Raw genomic sequence first — 18,588 nt, 5'->3', positions numbered from 1 at the left:
AATACTATTTTCGGCGTAAGCATTCAATACAACAATCACACAATCTAATCTGGTCGGGACATAAGAAGACTTCACTTTTTTACGAAACGTGTTGTCCGTGGTGTTTTCAAGGCCACGGTCAGGAATATTTCTATTAATATCCAGCTCTTTTACTTTTATTTTGGCGAAATACATATACGCTGCCACACAGAGCTGTTTTCAGAATCGCACGTGTCAAAGCAAACCACTAGCTGACGACAGTTTAGAATCTCGAACGTTCGTAAAAGTCGATAGGTGTGTTAATCGACCAAAGCGTATTACGTCATAATGACGTCCCATCATATCCACGTTGGGTGAACTTAGCATCCTCCCTCGCCCGCTAATAGTGGGCGTGTAGTGCTAAACGGATATGCCAACGCTCAAACGCTGAGCTACCGATAGATGTCTCTACGGTCCCGTTACTATGATCCTTCGCAATTCATTGCCATCTTTGTTTTGTTGTTCTTTATTCGTTTGAGTTTGCTGTTCCGTTCCCGTCGGTTGTGCGAAAGTTTATAGTGTGTCCTGTCTTTCGTTGCAACTTGTAAGTTAAGTTGGAGGCGAGAGATGAGCAGAAATCTGTTGACTCAGGGATCGAGACGTGGCTGCACGATCCGTTACAGCCATGCGGATAAGATGCCTGTCATCTCGACTGCTAGTGATACGAGGCCGTTGGGATCCAGCACGGCGTTCCGTATTACCCTCCTGAACCCACCGATTCCATCTTCTGCTAACAGTCATTGGATCTCGACCAACGCGAGCAGTAATGTCGCGATACGATAAACCGCAATCGCGATAGGCTACAATCCGACCTTTATCAAAGTCGGAGACGTGATGGTACGCGTTTCTCCTCCTTACACGAGGCATCACAACAATGTTTCACCAGGCAACGCCGGTAAAATGCTGTTTGTGTGTGAGAAATCGGTTGGAAACTTTCCTCGTGTCAGCACGTTGTAGGTGTCGCCACCGGCGCCAACCTTGTGTGAATGCCCTGAAAAGCTAATCATTTGCATATCACAGCATCTTCTTCCTGACGGTTAAATTTCGCGTCTGTAGCAAGTCATCTTCGTGCTGTAGCAATTTTAATGGCCAGTAGTGTACTTTGTTTCGTGTGTGAAGCTGCAGAAACAGATGCCGTCTCTGCTTGCAACCCTGCGAGCGCCTGTGGTCAGGGTTAGACCAACACGTGTGATCACCCGTCAGGCTGAGGAGCTGCTGTGTGCCGTCGACAAGAGGCTGGCGTGGCTGCACCAGGAGGATGCAGGTGCTTCCGATGTACTACCAAACCCACGGATGTCATGTGTCTGATCACTACAGTACAAGAAGCACATGAATGCCCGTGGAGTGAGTGAAGTATTAGGGAAGGTGGCGTCGCAGCCTGTTCTGTAGTTGCTTATTTCTGAAAATTATTTGGAAAAATCACGATATGTACACAGTCATTTGGCAGCTTTCGAGACAATTAATTTAGTTAAACTGTTGTGATGCGTCTTAAACATAGCTATCATTTTCACTTCCAATTTCGCGGGAAAAAATTTACTACATAGAACACACTTTTAGTGATATGAAGAAAAAACATGTACCGGGTGATAAAAAAGTCAGTATAAATTTGAAAACTTAACAAACCGCGGAATAATGTAGATAGAGAGGTAAAAATTGACACACATTCTTGGAATGACATGGGGTTTTAATAGAAAAAAAAAGTTCACCAAATGTCCGACAGATGGCGCTGGACAGCAAAACGTCAGTGACTGCGCATGACAATCGTGTATAAAAGGAGCTGTAATGAGAGAGAGAATCAGATGCGCCAGGAGTCGCAGCATGTTGACGTTACCTGAAAAGGCGCTTTTACTGAAGCTTTATCAGAATGGGGAATGTGCTAGTTCAGCGTTACGATCCTATCGCCATAGGAAGGGGATTCGAACGGGTAAAGGACCGTTGACAAATGCAGCTGTGGCGAGAATGATTTCGAAGTTCGAAGCCACGGGTTGTTTAGACGATAGACCCCGTAGTGGCCGACCGAGCACAAGGCGTAATGCAGCTGAGACAGTTCAGGAAGAAATGGAGACTGTAGCGGGTTCGTCTATGCACGGGGAAGTCAGCGCTCGTGCAGTCGCACGTCGCAAAATGGCTCTGAGCACTATGGGACTTAACTTCTGAGGTCATCAGTCCCCTAGAACTTAGAACTACTTAAACCTAAGGACATCACACACATCCATGCCTGAGGCAGGATTCGAACCTGCGACCGTAGCGGTCGCGCGGTTCCAGACTGTAGCGCCTAGAACCGCTCGTCCACACCGGCCGACGCACGTCGCACCGGCATTCCATACACTATTGTTTGGTTGGCACTTAGGCGTACCCTCCGATGCTATCCGTACAAAATCCATCGGCATCATGAACTGTTACCTCGCTAGTTAGTGAAGCGGAGGGCATTTGCGGTGTGGGCGTTTCAAAAGATGGCGGAAGATGACGATTGGTTGAGTAACGTGATGTGGGCCGACGAAGCCCATTTCACGCTCCGAGGGTCTGTCAACGCCCACAACTGCAGAATTTGGGCTACCGAAAATCCTAGAACTGTCGTGGAAACTTCACTGCACGACGAGAAAGTCACGGCGTGGGTTGGATTTATCACCTCTACCGTTATCGGGCCTTTTTTCTTCGAGGAAATGCGTGATTCTGTTTTTGTAACTGCTACCGTGACGGGTGAGAAGTCGCATCATTCCCAGCCAGGCTGATAAACACCTGCTGGAACGTACGATGTTTATGCAGGATGGCGCTCCACCCCATATTGCTAGACGCGTGAAAGATCTCTTGGGCGCGTCGTTTGGTGATGATCGTGTGCTCAGCCGCCACTTTCGTCATGCTTGGCCTCCCAGGTCCCCAGACCTCAGTCCGTGCGATTATTGGCTTTAGGGTTACCTGAAGTCGCAAGTGTATCGTGATCGACCGACATCTCTAGGGATACTGAAAGACAACATCCGACGCCAATGCCTCACCATAACTCCGGACATGCTTTACAGTGCTGTTCACAACATTATTCCTCGACTATAGCTATTGCTGAGGAATGATGGTAGACATATTGAGTATTTCCTGTAAAGACCATCATCGTTGCTTTGTCTTACTTTGTTATAGTAATTATTGCTACTCTGATCAGATGAAGCGCCATCTGTCGGACATTTTTTGAACTTTTGTATTTTTTTGGATCTAATAAAACCCCATGTCATTCCAAGCATGTGTGTCAATTTGTACCTCTCTATCTACAATATTCCGTGACTTATTCAGTTTTCAAATTTATACTGACTTTTTGATCACCCGGTACATACAAAATAAATTTAATTATTTAGAAATTATAGGGCCAGGAGGGGTCCTACCACATCTCACCAAATCTCATCAAAGGAGCGGGTACGGAGGGCCCAACTTAAAAACAAAGGCTCACAGTTAATGGCGTCCCCTTATCTTTACGGGAGCACAGAACTCGTGTGTCACGTCCGGCGCGAGGCTACCAGTCGAGTTCAGTATACGACCAATAACCTTGTTGATGTCCGCGTTATCAGGAACAGTAAATACAATGATTACCAGGACGCCATCGTCTGTGTCCGACAGTGCATCCACAGATTCGCAGTAGCTAAGATGGGTCCAAGTATACCAGTGACTTTGTTAATGGCGTGGGTGCGACCGTTCTCCGTTGACGGTGTGATCCTAGCGACGTGGTTTGCCGTGTCCTTCTTTCGACCAACAGGTACGATAATTTACATTGATAAGACGCGTGGGTGGTATCCTGATTAACATTGAACGAAAGTACTTCTTCAGCTTGTCAGAGGGAAAAATTTAAATTTCGGCGTTGGGGTATGGTTTCGTATGTCAGGGTTAGACAAGCATTTCTGTTTCCAGTGCAACTGAACGAGGATGTGAAGTATTAACGTAAGAACCAAGGAAGTTGTCACCACACATGAAACGATTAAAATTCTAGTGGGCAAGTGCCGAACATTCGCAACAAACTACCAGAGTTCGATGTAGTCCTAAAAAGCACGTACAGAAAACAGACTAAAATCAGAAACTGACAGCAGTGATATTTCTGGGGTGTATCTAAGCGTAATCAAAAGCAAAGGCTAATAGGAGCCGCGCGGGATTGGCTGAGCGGTCTGAGGCGCTGCAGTCATGGACTGTGCGGCTGGTCCCGGCGGAGGTTCGAGTCCTCCCTCGGGCATGGGTGTGTGTGTTTGCCCTTAGGATAATTAAGGTTAAGTAGTGTGTAAGCTTAGGGACTGATGACCTTAGCAGTTAAGTCCCATAAGATTTCACACACATTTGAACAAAGGCTAATAGGAAATGAACGCCGTGCATTCGCCGCAGTGGACATGAAACGGCAACTGAAGCAGCATCTGACACTGTTTGGGCAAGAGTCAGTATGGAGTGAGGTCATTAATTTATAATTTAGTCGATATATTGACATGGGATAAAAGTGTATCTAGCAGAACAGTTAATTTTGGGAGGACCCTCAATGGTACACAGTGACTCACTTGGTATACAGAAACTTTTAAATAAGAAGCGACTACTGTACAGTGGGTGTGAAGCGAAGCTTAGGCTATAGAGGGTGTAAACGATAGTTTTTTACAAAGTACGCAATTGTGTAGGAGAAGTCGAGACAAATTGTTTTATAAGGCCTAAGAAGTAATGGCTCCGAATTTTAGTGTGAAAACTCTTAAAGTTTTTTTAAATAAAACAACGCAATTAACATCCTACATCTTTGTTCTTGGTGTCTACAATTCATAACCATCTGCCGCTAGAGTAGCGTGTAACATGGCAGTGTGTGGAGTAACTACACTATGTGATCAAAAGTATCCGGACACCTAGCTGGAAATGACTTACAAGTTCGTGGAGCCCTCCACCGATAATGCTGGAATTCAATATTGTGTTGGCCCACCCTTAGCCTTGATGACAGCTTCCACTCCCGCAGTCATACGTTCAATCAGATGCTGGAAAGTTTCTTGGGTAATGGCAGCTCGTTCTTCACGGAGTGCTGCACTGAGGAGAGGTTTCGATGTCGGTCGGTGAGGCGTGGTACGAAGTCGGCGTTCCAAAACGTTCCAGAGGTGTTCTATAGGATTCAGATCAGGACTCTGTGCAGGCCAGCCCATTACAGGGAAGTTATTGTCGTGTAACCACCTCGCCACAGGCCATGCAGTATGAACAGGTGCTCGATCGTGTTGAACGATGAAACGCCATCCCCGAATTTCTGTTCGACAGTGGGAAGCAAGAAGGTGCTTAAAACATCGATGTAGGCCTGTGCTGTGATAGTTTCACGCAAAACAACAAGGGGTGCAAGCTCCCTCTATGAAAAACACGACCACGCCATAACACCACCGCCTCCGAATTTTATTGTTGGCACTACACACGTTGGCAGATGACGTTCACCGGGCATTCGCCATACCCACGCCATGCCATCGGATCGCCACATTGTGTACCGTGATTCGTCACTCCACACAACGTTTTTCCACTGTTCAATCAAAAACTTTTTAATATTTCTTCCGTTCTATGTTTTCTCTATTCAGATATATCTGATGATTCAACTTTACTGTTGTGAAAGGATTATGCAACACCTGCATAACCTGTTTAACAACAATGCCTTTGTGGTACGTTAACTGGGTTGTTGTCATGCAGAAAACGCATGCTTTTGGTTAGAGTGCCTCGTCTCTCGGTTTTGACAGCCTCCCAAGTGTTACGGCCCGGTAATCGAGTCATTCTGAGCTAGAAAATCCATGAAGACTAATCCATGTTGGTCCCAAAGAAGTGTAGGTATGAGTGCCGGCCTAGAGCTGGGCATACGCCTGCTTTAGAGGTGGCACTCAGGTTGATTCCACTTCACTGATTGGACTTTATGGCCTCCGGGTCATAGTGATCGGATCAGCTTTCATCCTTTGTGACGCGTCCGTTGAAAACGGCTTTCTGATGTCTATGGCAAATCCACAATGTAGTCTGGCAGCATTCGACTCATTCCTGCTTCTGTAAAAGTGTCAGCACCAGGGAAACCCAACGAGTGGATACCTTACACATATGAAGATGGTCGTGGATAATATTTTCGACGGACGCTGTTCTAGCCTTAATAGTTTGGAGTTCGTGATGAGCTGTGAAGCGGCGTTTTTCACTTACTGGACTGTGTGTTCAGAAATTCCAGAATATGATCGCCTTGAAAATGGAGACGTTTTCACTGCAGTCCGACCGATCGGAATTCAACTTGGCAGTTCTTGACTATATCGTAAGACGAGGAATCGTCACCATAAACCTCTTCACCAAGTGAAACGTCACATTTAACGTGTCACCCTTCAAAAGAAAGATCCCTGTACTCTACTGGATCTATTTTTATACCATTTCAGCATCTGCAAAAGAATTTAGTACGTTCTGCGTTGCAAACTTGTTCGCAGCCTAGAGAGACATTTGTCTTTATTTGAAGTTTCAGAGCTCTGCAGTAATTAGAAGTGGTTCTGGGAGAATGTTTAGTGAAAACTCTTGGCATCTATTACCCCTCAGATCACCGAGTATATGCTCAAACGCATCTTATTTAATACTCAGTCTAAGTAAAAACTAAGCCTGTCATCAACCCGAAGATTGGTTGGAACACCATAGTGCTTCACTAGGCATGCTGCTACCTTCGCCCATTCTTTAAACTGGCTTTCCCAGCACTCGTAGAGGGATATGTAGTATAATGTGGAAACCGAACCATGACGCAAATCGATATTTGTAACGAACATTACCAGAGCTGAAAAAAGTTACAAGTGTATGATGAAAATCCTAGGGCTGTGTATCGGGAGTCTGGCACTCAGCTACTGATAATTTACGAAGCGGCCTTACATTCCGAAACAACCTATTATTGAGCTAGAGAAATTGTGACTTTTTAATGTCATCTTGTTTGGTTTGAATGCACTTGTTCCTCGTCCTGAGAGTAGCAACAATGCAATTCTGATCATTTTGTGCAGGTGGCGTCTTTCCCTGCATGAGCGGCAATCAGGAGTACACCATGCGGCTCTACAGCGGGTAAGACGTAATTTCAGTGCAATGTTGAAGCAAACCTTTTGGTATATGACACGAATGAATTACAACGCTGTTGGACGTGTCAGTAGACGCACAAATAAGATCATTTTCCTAGGTCAGAACACGGTTTATATCTGCCAGATACTGTCAAGATACATTTTTCTCTGTGAAAACATGATTCCATGCTAGTTATTTACATAACCGCATTTTTTGTTTTAATCTTAATCCACAGCAAAGTTTGGTAACTGTAATCCAACTATATACATACTAACTGCTCATAAACTCATCTATGGAGAAGAATGTGTTTTCAGGTGAAATAATTTCATTTTGTTTTAAACTTTCATTATCTACCAGCAGTTTTATTTTACAAGGGAGGTGGTCAAATATTTTTATGATTGGGTTCTTTGGTCCTTTCTGTGGAAAAGTAAACTTGAATTCTGGATAATGCAGGCTATTTTTGTAGCTAATGTTATTCTTTTGGATGCTGCTATTACACAGGTCGGCAAAAATTTTTTTGTCAGCTGCATGAGATATTTTTACTGAATTATATGTTTTAGAATGCGCTGATTTCAGAAGTTATGTCCATTTTTTCCTATCACATAAGGTTTTTTTTCAAATTCAAACACAAAAAATTGGTAAAAGCACTCATTTATTCAAAATTAACAAACTTAATATTTCTTTTTTTGCAACGAATGAAATCTTATTTTCAGACACATAGTAACAATATTATACTTATTCATGTTTTTTATGAAACCTTTTCTTCTTTTCCTTGATGCTTTGCCGAGTCCTATTCCGATTTCCATCTTTAGTTTCCTGCTTAATCATCCAACAGTGGTCAGCAAGCATAGTGACATCCCATCTTCCTCCGTACCGTCTCTCGATATCAAGGACATCCTGGTGAAACCGTTCCCCCTGTTCTTCACTGTAAGCTCCCAGGTTTTCAGGAAAACTGTCTATGTGGGAGTGTAAAAAATGGACCTTCAAGCTCATCTTGCAGCCTTGAGCTTTGTATACTGCTATCATCCGTTGAACAATGGTTTTGTAGTCAGGATCCTTAGTACTTCCCAAAAACTTTCGCACTACATCCTTGAACGGTACCCAAGCTTCTTTTTCCTTCTCATTCATACTTTCCACAAAAAGGGTGTCGGTTAAAAGTTTTCTTATGTCGGGGCCACTGAAAACCCCCTCTTTCAACTTTGCTTCTGACAGCTTCGAGAATTTTGTACATAGATATTTAAAATAGTCCCTATCCTTTCACAGCGATTTTACAAATTGTTTCATCAACCCCAATTTTATATGGCGAGGGGGCAACATAACCTTTCCTGGTGGTGCCGAAGTGGTATTGATAACATTTTTCTCTCCAGGTTTTAAAGTTTCTCGGGGTGGCCAATCACTTTTAGTCCAGTGCTGTTCTCTGGCTCTACTATCCCACAAGCATAAGAAGCACGGGCATTTAGTATAGTCTGCCTGCTGACCCAAAGGCATCGTAAGTATTTTGAAGTTCCCACAAACCATCCATTGATGGTCCTGATATTCAATTTTTTCCAGGATAATGGCCAAAGCGTGCACAGAATGTCCCATCGGAAGCGATGCAAATTCGTTTCTATTGTGCAATAATACTACTTTAAGACTAGTTTTAGATGAATCAATGAATTCAATTTTTACGGAATCCAAACTGATCTCACCCGAGGTCGGCTTCTACGAGTTTTTCCATTCGTCTGTAAAGAATTCATGTTAGTATTTTGCAGCCGTGACCTACTAAACTGATAGTTCGGTAATTTTCACATCTGGCAACACCTGCTTTCTTTGGGACTGGAATTATTATATTCTTCTTGACGTCTGAGGGTATTTCGCCTGTCTCATACATCTTGCTCACCAGATGGTAGAGTTTTGTCAGGGCTGGCTCTCCCAAGTCTATCAGTAGATCTGATGGAATGTTATCTACTCCCGGGGCCTTGTTTCGACTTAGGTCTTTCAGTGCTCTGTCAAACTCTTCACGCAGTATCATATCTCCCATTTCATCTTCATCTACATCCTCTTCCATTTCCATAATATTGTTCTCAAGTACATCGCCCTTGTATAGACCCTCTATATACTCCCTCCACCTTTCTGCTTTCCGTTCTTTGCTTAGAACTGGGTTTCCACCTAAGCTCTTGATATTCATACAAGTGGTTATCTTTTCTCCAAAGGTCTCTTTAATTTTCCTGTAGGCAGTATCTATCTTACCCTTAGTGAGATATGCCTCTACATCCTTACATTTGTCCTCTAGCCATCCCTGCGTAGGCATTTTGCACTTCCTGTCGATCTCATTTTTGAGACTTTAAGTTTGTTAGTAACAGAAACAAAGTGCTTGTTTAAGAGGTCTGCAACTCTGCTTACACTTGTTATCAATGTCTCATTTATTTTTAGAGCTATCTGTTCCTCTTCCTTTCTGACCCCACCTGCCTCTGTCTTCACTGTATCTATATAGTTTTTACTTTATTTTGTGATGTAATTATCTTCTCCTCTTAATGCAGCTGCTTAGATTTATGGATTACCTGCTATCTTAAATTTTATCTACTCCTAATAAGTATCAAAAGTCACTAAAGTCTTTGATAGTGTTAACTGTCAAAGTGAAGAATTTTTTATAAAGTTTTACGAAAAATAATTTTTAGAATTTTATTGTGCTTGAAGTTTTTTGAAATTTTAAGGTTTGTTCAGTGGACTCTATCGGTAGATCTATTTCGTTGCCGTTATATAAATATGACATGAAGTTCCTCTTTTACTTACTAGTTCTACCATAACTTACAGGCGTTATTAATGAAAAATTTGCAGCTGTCACTATCATATTGATATTCTACAGATTGTTTTTCAGAAACGTTTTTGTACTTTTTATCCCAGTACTCCTTGTTCTTATTCACCATTCGTGTAATCTCCAAAGACCACCAATCATTCGGTCGAGCCCGCGCATCATCAGCGCATGCGTGAGCCGTCAACAGGCAAGCTGTTTACTTTCTTGCCGGCAGTGTGATAGAACACGAGGCCGCATCCCCTGCACGCGGTTCCGTATAGATAGGAGAAGCGGTAAGTGCGCTTTCCTGGTTCTGCTTTTCCTGCAATAGCTATTTGCTTGACGACTGTATCTAGGCCATCACTTGTTGCTTTTTGATTCTGGCCCAAAGTTAGCCCTTAGTAGTTTTATTTTCACCTTACCAATAGATCACTATGGTACGATTTGTTTAGGACCCATCCACAAGAGTGGACTCCGGCTATTTTATTCTATGACATATCGTCTCTTAGTGGTGCTTCGTTCTGATGGACAACGAATGTTGAGCTTTTCCGGTCTGATGTTTTATTCACTTGAGTACTAACATTTTGATATTCTCAAGTAAAAGTTTTTAATATTTTTTAAAATGATTTTTAAAATATTGAAATAATTTACCATACCACTGTATATCTCAGGGTTGTTATTCCTTCTGGATTTATTTTTATACAGATGTCCATCTGAAGATGTGGCTTTTAGCGCCTCGAAATCGGTAACGATCCAATAGTAAAGGACTAAATACAGCTGCAGCGGTTATTAATCCTCAAGACGAAAACTGAAAGAATACTCAATTTGATGTTTCAGACAAAGAACCAAAATTACGAGGGCTATCCACAAAGTACATTACGTTTTGGAATTAAAAATAAATAAAGTATTGGAAATTTTTTTTATTATATACAGATGAAAGCCACACTTACATACTACTTTTCTACATAGTTGCCATTTAAATTAAGGCACTTATCGTAGCGATGGACGAGCTTGGAAATTCCTTCGTCGTAAAATTCGGCCGCCTGCGCCTTCAACCACGTGGTTACCTCTTCTTGAAGCTGTGCGTCGTCATCAAAACGCTGCATAGCCAACCACTTCTTCATTGCTGGGAATAAGTGGAAGTCGCTCGGTGCCAGGTCGGGACTGTACGGCGGATGAGGAAACAACTCCCACTTAAAAGATTCGAGAACTTCACGAGTGGCATTTACCGTGTGGGCCCGGGCGTTGTCGTGAATCAGCAAGATCTTTGAGCCCAACTTTCCCCTGCGCTTGCTTTGTATTGCTCTTCTGAGGTTGTGCAGAGTTTGGCGATACCTTTGAGAGTTTATTGTAGTGCCTCTTTCGAGGAAATCCACAAAAATTACACCTTTTCTGTCCCAAAAGAGGTAACCACGTGGTTGAAGGCGCAGACGGCCGAATTTTACGACGAAGGACATTCCAAGCTCGTCCATCGCTACGATAAGTGCCTTAATTTAAATGGCAACTATGTAGAAAAGTAATATTTAAGTGTGGCTTTCATCTGTATATAATAAAAAAAAATTCCAATACTTTATTTATTTTTAATTCCAAAACGTAATGTACTTTGTGGATAGCCCTCGTATTATCCTAAACACGTAACCAAAGATTTAAAAAATAATAAATCTCACTAAAGATATGATGGAGAATATATCAGATCTCTCAAACTGAATGTTTCTAATTATGCACTGTCGACCTATGTTTCCGTTTGAGGCTTAACGACCATGGGAAAGCTCTCAGACGTTGAGAGATGGAGACAACACTATGTGATCAAAAATATCCTATGCAACACAGAACTGACCATTAGATGTCACGAAATGTGGATCTTCCAATGTAAAAGAAGGTGAGGATTATTGTGCTGTCAACAGAGAAACGTTAACAATAGAATGGGTCAGTTAGGGGAGGTCAGTGACTCCCAGACTGGGCTAGTCATTGTATGTCACCTGAATACTGAACCCTTTAGGGGCATTCCAACCTTTCAGGGGCATTCCAAACTTTCGAAAGCTGCCCAGGTCGACTACTGGTGATATCATTATGTAGTGGAAATATGAAGGAAAAACTACAGCTAAACTTAGATCACATGGACCGCATGTATTGACAGACAGCGACCAATCTGTAGTAGGGTAAAGTTTGCTCTGGCAGAATTTTGATGTCATATTGACATGCTAATTAATTAAATTGGTCAATTAAACCATCTACCTCCCCTCCCCTTAAGATATCGTTCTGCTAAGTGGTTTATGACCTCCTGAGCGTTGATTTGTGAGTCCCTGGTGATAATCCATCCTTTCGAGAAATACCCCACCCCTTCCTCCTCCTCTCTAACCTCTCTGGGAAATCCCCAACCCCTCTCCATCTCGCCGATGCAATCACACTTTTGATATCAAATTAATTGACTAATCAATTAAATTGACCAATTAATAAAATCCTCCCCTTATGGAAAATCCTCCAGCTATCCCCTCCGAAAACACTCCTCCATCACCCCTCCCACCATCTGTAAATTCGCAGGGATAAGACTCAATATGAGCTGGAGGGGAAGGATCTCATGAACAAAATTCAAATAAGTGTCAATAATAACATATTCTTGAATTCAGTTTGCATATTCTTTATTTAATCTGTCTGCAGGAGAAAGGGCGCCTTCTATCCCCTCCCCCACTTCCCCCTTGGTGCTCTATCTGAAAATTGGTGAGAGCGAGACTTAATCTGTGCTGAGCTGGTGGATTAGACGGATCCCACGAAAGGAAATTCAACTACATTGCAGACCACATAATAATATATTGTTTATTTATAAAATTTCCTCTTCCTTTGCCCCTACGGTTACTTCCTGTTGGACAGTGCATCAGCTGACGGCAACTCTTTGATATTGATACCTGGGAAGTTCCTGTCTTAACACATGCTCTCTCCCTCTCTCTCTCTCTCTCTCTCTCTCTCTCTTTCTCTCTCTCTTTATCTATCTATCTATCTATCTATCTATATCAAGTGGCCACTTTCTGCCAGTGCGGATGTATTGCACTCCACAAACCCCTCTTTTGTTGTGAACAAAGTAGCAGACACAAGGTAAATCTCCAACCCTTCCCAAAATGCTGGGTTGTGGATGTCTTGGAAATAGTACATTTGCTCTATCCCAAATTCTTTCAAATGGTTCTGAGCACTATGGGACTTAACATCTGTGGTCATCAGTCCCCTAGAACTTAGAACTACTTATACCTAACTAACCTAAGGACATCACACACATCCATGCCGAGGCAGGATTCGAACCTGCGACCTTAGTGGTTACACGGTTCCAGACTGAAGCGCCTAGAACCGCACAGCCACGCCAGCCGGCTGCTCTATCCCACCCCATGAAATTGTTTGACTAATTAATTAAATCGATACCCTCTGTATGGAACAGTTTTTCCTTGTTTATTATTCGTGCATACTAGGACTGGCATACTGGGTGAAAATTTCTGGGGCTATCCAGGATTCGACCCCCCAACTGCTCGGTTTCCAAACACTACAATTCCTCATTCTGGATTTTCCTTTCATCCTGTTGGTGGATCTTGGCATAGTCAAGTTGTTTGTGGGGAAAGGCATTGTGCTGCATGTAGTTGAAAATGGTAGTGAGAATTTCAAATTTCAGCTCAATTGTGGTACGTCCCTAAGCAATTTGTAGGAGACAGGCCAGGGGTTTGACTGAAGTGCGCTCGCAGTACCTCTATTAGAAACAATAAACTGAACAATCAGGAATTTGATATTGTAATTGGAAGGAGTGCTGTATAAAATGATAGTTGTAATTTCCAATGTTGATGGGACTTTATACCACCACAGTTGTGTAATTCCTGACAATATACAGGTCAGCTAAGTGTATGTTTTTAAATCACTATAAAACGCTCCGCTACATAAGGAAGAAGAAGGTGGGGAAAGGATCTATTGTGTTGCAGGATACTAACAACAACAAATCCCCATTTATTTAAAGAAACAGAACTCCGACGTTCCTCTGCCAGACAGAGCCCCTTGTGACACATTGAGAAACACTCAGTGCCACAAACAGCAGTTACTAGCACATGCACAGAGCACTTTGTAAACACATACACTCAAACCAAAATCCATTCCACAGCATTTCGCATGGTTTGGTGTTGGAGCTCGCAGAAAGCTGCATAGACCAGTGCCGCCGCTTGTCTTTGCTTGATGTGTTCAGGTGTTTACTTGCCGGCTGTATCAGACTCTCAGAAGCCAGAGAGACTGTCACTTTGTCTGCCCAGCCATCAACTGATCAATTTAGGTGGGGGAATAATCGCCCAGCTCAAACGCCACCGTTATTGTGTCTTCTCACACAACACACGCGGTCACGAAGGCTGTCCAGTACATACTGAGTACTAGTTCGCTATTTACCCACCCAGAGGGTGACACAGTTAGGTCAACTGCAACCTCGTACATCACCTGACCAGCGCGGAAGGCTCAGTGGTGGCTCACACCTTAAGCTGGAAATGTTCATTCGTTCTGGCCAACGGCTACCAGTGTCACATGCGTGGACACTAAGTGAAGTGGTCCCAGGAAAACAGCCATAAATACAGGGCTGTTACAAATGATTGAAGCGATTTCATAAATTCACTGTAGCTCCATTCTATGACATATCGTCACGACACACTACAGATACGTAGAAAAACTCATAAAGTTTTGTTCGGCTGAAGCCGCACTTCAGGTTTCTGCCGCCAGAGCGCTCGAGAGCGCAGTGAGACAAAATGGCGACAGGAGCCGAGAAAGCGTATGTCGTGCTTGAAATGCACTCACATCAGTCAGTCATAACAGTGCAACGACACTTCAGGACGAAGTTCAACAAAGATCCACCAACTGCTAACTCCATTCGGCGATAGTATGCGCAGTTTAAAGCTTCTGGATGCCTCTGTAAGGGGAAATCAACGGGTCGGCCTGCAGTAAGCGAAGAAACGATTGAACGCGTGCGGGCAAGTTTCACGCGTAGCCCGCGGAAGTCGATGAATAAAGCAAGCAGGGAGCTAAACGTACCATAGGATGGTGCTCCACAGCACTTCCATCATGATGTTCGGCATTTCGTAAACAGGAGATTGGAAAACCGATGGATCGGTCGTGGTGGAGATCATGATCAGCAATTCATGTCATGGCCTCCACGCTCTCCCGACTTAACCCCATGCGATTTCTTTCTGTGGGGTTATGTGAAAGATTCAGTGTTTAAACCTCCTCTACCAAGAAACGTGCCAGAACTGTGAGCTCGCATCAACAATGCTTTCGAACTCATTGATGGGGACATGCTGCGCCGAGTGTGGGAGGAACTTGATTATCGGCTTGATGTCTGCCGAATCACTAAAGGGTCACATATCGAACATTTGTGAATGCCTAAAAAAACTTTTTGAGTTTTTGTATGTGTGTGCAAAGCATTGTGAAAATATCTCAAATAATAAAGTTATTGTAGAGCTGTGAAATCGCTTCAATCATTTGTAATAACCCTGTATATCAGTGTCATTACAATTAAATATTACTATCACACCGCAAATCTGGTGACATTCGACAATGAGTGAAGTATCAGAATTACCATCTAATGACGACTGTGGCTCTGGAAATATCAATTTCTCGCATAAATGTACACAAATATGAAAGAAAGACGTGGGAAATCTAAAATAATAAGATGGATGCATAGGAGGTGGGGAGGTGAGATGAGGAGGAGACGGGAGGGGGGGAAGGAGGAAGGAGGAACAAAGACCCAGGAGGAAGAAAGCGGATGAGCTGAAGAAAGTACAGAGTATTACGTCAACTAACTTAGGCCGTCGAAATTTGGCAAAATGATATGGTTTCTTCACTCCATTTGTCCATTCAGGGTTTGGTGTTGAAAACGACTAATGGATCTCATAATTTCTACCTCCTCCAGGACGCTTAAAGTGCGGCACTTTTTTCCTGACGTAAAATTCTTATCTTACTAGAGACATCGGCGACGAAAAGCCTCTGCTCACGAAGGTGGGCACTCAAGGCAGATTTTGAGCTAGAAACCCTAAGAGGTTCTTTAAACCTGGTGCTACAGCTCCTGACAGTACCACATGGGGCTATCTCTGCAAGTGATGCTACATACCCCAGTTGCATTATACAGGGTGAGTCACTAACTATTGCCACTTAGAATGACTCCAAAAATATGTTGTTGTTGTTGTGGTCTTCAGTCCAGAGACTGGTTTGATGCAGCTCTCCATGCTACTCTATCCTGTGCAAGCTTCTTCGTTTCTCAATACCTACTGCAACCTACATCCTTCTGAATCTACTTATTGTATTCATCTCTTGGTCTCCCTCAACGATTTTTACCCTCCACGCTGCCCTCCAATACTAAATTGGTGATCCCTTGATGCCTCATGAAATGTCCTACCAACTGATCCCTTCTTCTAGTCAAGTTGTGCCACAAATTTCTCTTCTCTCCAATTCTGTTCAATACCTCCTCATTCGTTACATGATCTACCCATCTAATCTTCAGCATTCTTCTGCATCACCACATTGTGAAAGCTTCTATTATCTTCTCGTCCAAACTATTTATCGTCCATGTTTCACTTCCATACATGGCTACACTCCATAAAAATACTTTCAGAAATGACTTCCTGTCACTTAAATCTATACTTGATGTTTACAAATTTCTCTTCTTCAGAAACGCTTTCCTTGCCATTGCCAGTATACATTTCATATATTCTCTCCTTCGACCATCATCAGTTATTTTGCTCCCCAAATAGCAAAACCAATCTACTACTTTAAGTGTCTCATTTCCTAATCTAATTCCCTCATCACCCCCCGACTTAATTCCATTACATTCCATAATCCTCGTTTTGCTTTTGTTGATATTCATCTTATATCCTCCTTTAAAGACACTATCCATTCCGTTCAACTGCTCTTCCAAGGCCTTTCCTGTCTCTGACAGAATTACAATGTCATCGGCGAACCCCAAAGTTTTTATTTCTTCTCCATGGATTTTAATACCTACTCCGAATTTTTCTTTTGTTTCCTTCACTGCTTGCTCAATATACAGATTGAATAACATCTGGGAGAGGCTACAACCCTGTCTCACTCCCTTCCCAACCACTACTTCCCTTTCATGTCCCTCGACTCTTATAACAGCCATCTGGTTTCAGTACAAATTATAAATAGCCTTTCGCTACCTGTATTTTACCCCTGCCACCTTCAGAATTTGAAAGATTGTCAAAAGCTTTCTCTAAGTCTACAAATGCTAGAAATGTAGGTTTGCCTTTCCTTAATCTATCTTCTAAGATAAGTTGTTGGGTCGGTATTGCCTCACGTGTTCCATTATTTCTACGGAATCCAAACTGATCTTCCCCGCGGTCGGCTTCGACCAGTTTTTCCATTCGTCTGTAAGGATTTCGTGTTCGTATTTTGCAGCTGTGACTTATTAAATTGATAGTTCGGTAATTTTTACATCTGTCAACACCTGCTTTCTTTGGGATTGGAATTATTATATTCTTCTTGAAGCCTGAGGGTATTTCGCTTGCCTCATACATCTTGCTCACCAGATGGTAGAGTTTTGTCATGGCTGGCTCTTCCAGGGTTGTCAGTAGTTCTAATGGAACGTTGTCTACTCCCGGGGCCTTGTTTTGATTTAGGTCTTTCAGTAAAACAATAAACTGGTAGCCAAGGTCGCAGGAATTCTTTTTATTCCATGATTACCGGTTTCGGCGAAACTAAAGCCGCCATCATCGGATCTTAGGACACATACAGGTAACAACATCAAGGCAAACAACGGTGATATTAACAGTTGCCTATAACAAGCAGGCCTTACAAAATTGTCGTAAGTAGCACATAGGCGTGCGTATCTCACTTCACTAGCTGAATAATTTCTGTTATCTCATCATACGTTTCATCAATATCTTCGTCATATGTGGAACTAGTTGGCATATAAACTTGTACTACAGTGGTAAGCGTAGGCTTCGTGTCTAACTTGGCCACAATAACGCGTTCACTATGCTGTTTGTAGTAGCTTACCTGCACTCCTATTTTTTTATTCATTATTAAACGTACTCCTGCATTACCCCTATTTGTTTTTGTATGTGTAACCCTGTATTCACATGTCCAGAAGTCTTGTTCCTCCTGCCACCGAACTTCACTAATTTCCACTATATCTAACTTTAGCCTATCCATTTCCCTTTTTAAATTTTCTAACCTACCTGCCCGATTAAAGGATCTGACATACCACGCTCCGATTAGCGGAACGCCAGTTTTGTTTCTCCTGATAACGATATAATAGTATGATAGGAGCTGAAAAGTTTGTGGGACAAAAGCTGCATGGGACAATGGGGGCCATAATATGACGTTGATTTTTTGTTGTTTGGTGGGGTCGTGTCAGAGATGTGAAGGTCATCTTTTGTTTTTTTTTTAAATGGGCTGCTATAGTTTGGTACTTATTTTCTGCTACCGGCTATTCAGAAGAATCCAATAATGTGTAACAGTAAGGTCTTTGAAGGTCAACGAAGGTCAGAAAGGTGACATGAACGTCCATTTAGAGAAGTTGTTCGAAGGGATGACCATTGGTATCAATGCAGTGCTGCAATCTTCTTATCATGGATAGAGTGTTTTGAAGTTAACTATCCAGTCTAGAACCTAGGGAACATATTTAGACAGTAATTACGAATGCATTGTTATAGTGAACGCACAACACAGTGTTGTTGTTTGTACATTCTTGCTTGTTACTTGCACGATTACATAATGACTATAAGGCTTACATACTTAGAACATATACTGCAAAT

The 18,588-nt window shown here is 42.6% G+C and overlaps 1 protein-coding gene across 2 annotated transcripts in view; it reads left to right on the top strand.

Annotated features, from left to right (window-relative positions):
- Positions 1 to 3,634: 3,634 nt before the first annotated feature.
- LOC124608031 (pancreatic triacylglycerol lipase-like) overlaps positions 3,635 to 18,588 on the top strand; it is a 93,909-nt gene continuing 78,955 nt past the window's right edge. For both annotated transcript variants that reach the window (XM_047140084.1, XM_047139994.1), the window contains exons 1-2: positions 3,635 to 3,754; positions 6,990 to 7,047. In XM_047140084.1, coding sequence (XP_046996040.1) covers positions 3,646 to 3,754; positions 6,990 to 7,047 — 167 coding nt within the window. In that variant the 5' untranslated portion in view covers positions 3,635 to 3,645. The remainder of the gene's footprint in view (positions 3,755 to 6,989; positions 7,048 to 18,588) is intronic.

This window comes from Schistocerca americana, chromosome 1 (assembly GCF_021461395.2).
Source record: "Schistocerca americana isolate TAMUIC-IGC-003095 chromosome 1, iqSchAmer2.1, whole genome shotgun sequence".
In the NCBI taxonomy this organism is placed as follows: domain Eukaryota; kingdom Metazoa; phylum Arthropoda; class Insecta; order Orthoptera; family Acrididae; genus Schistocerca; species Schistocerca americana.
This window is presented reverse-complemented; position numbering and strand designations above follow the sequence as displayed.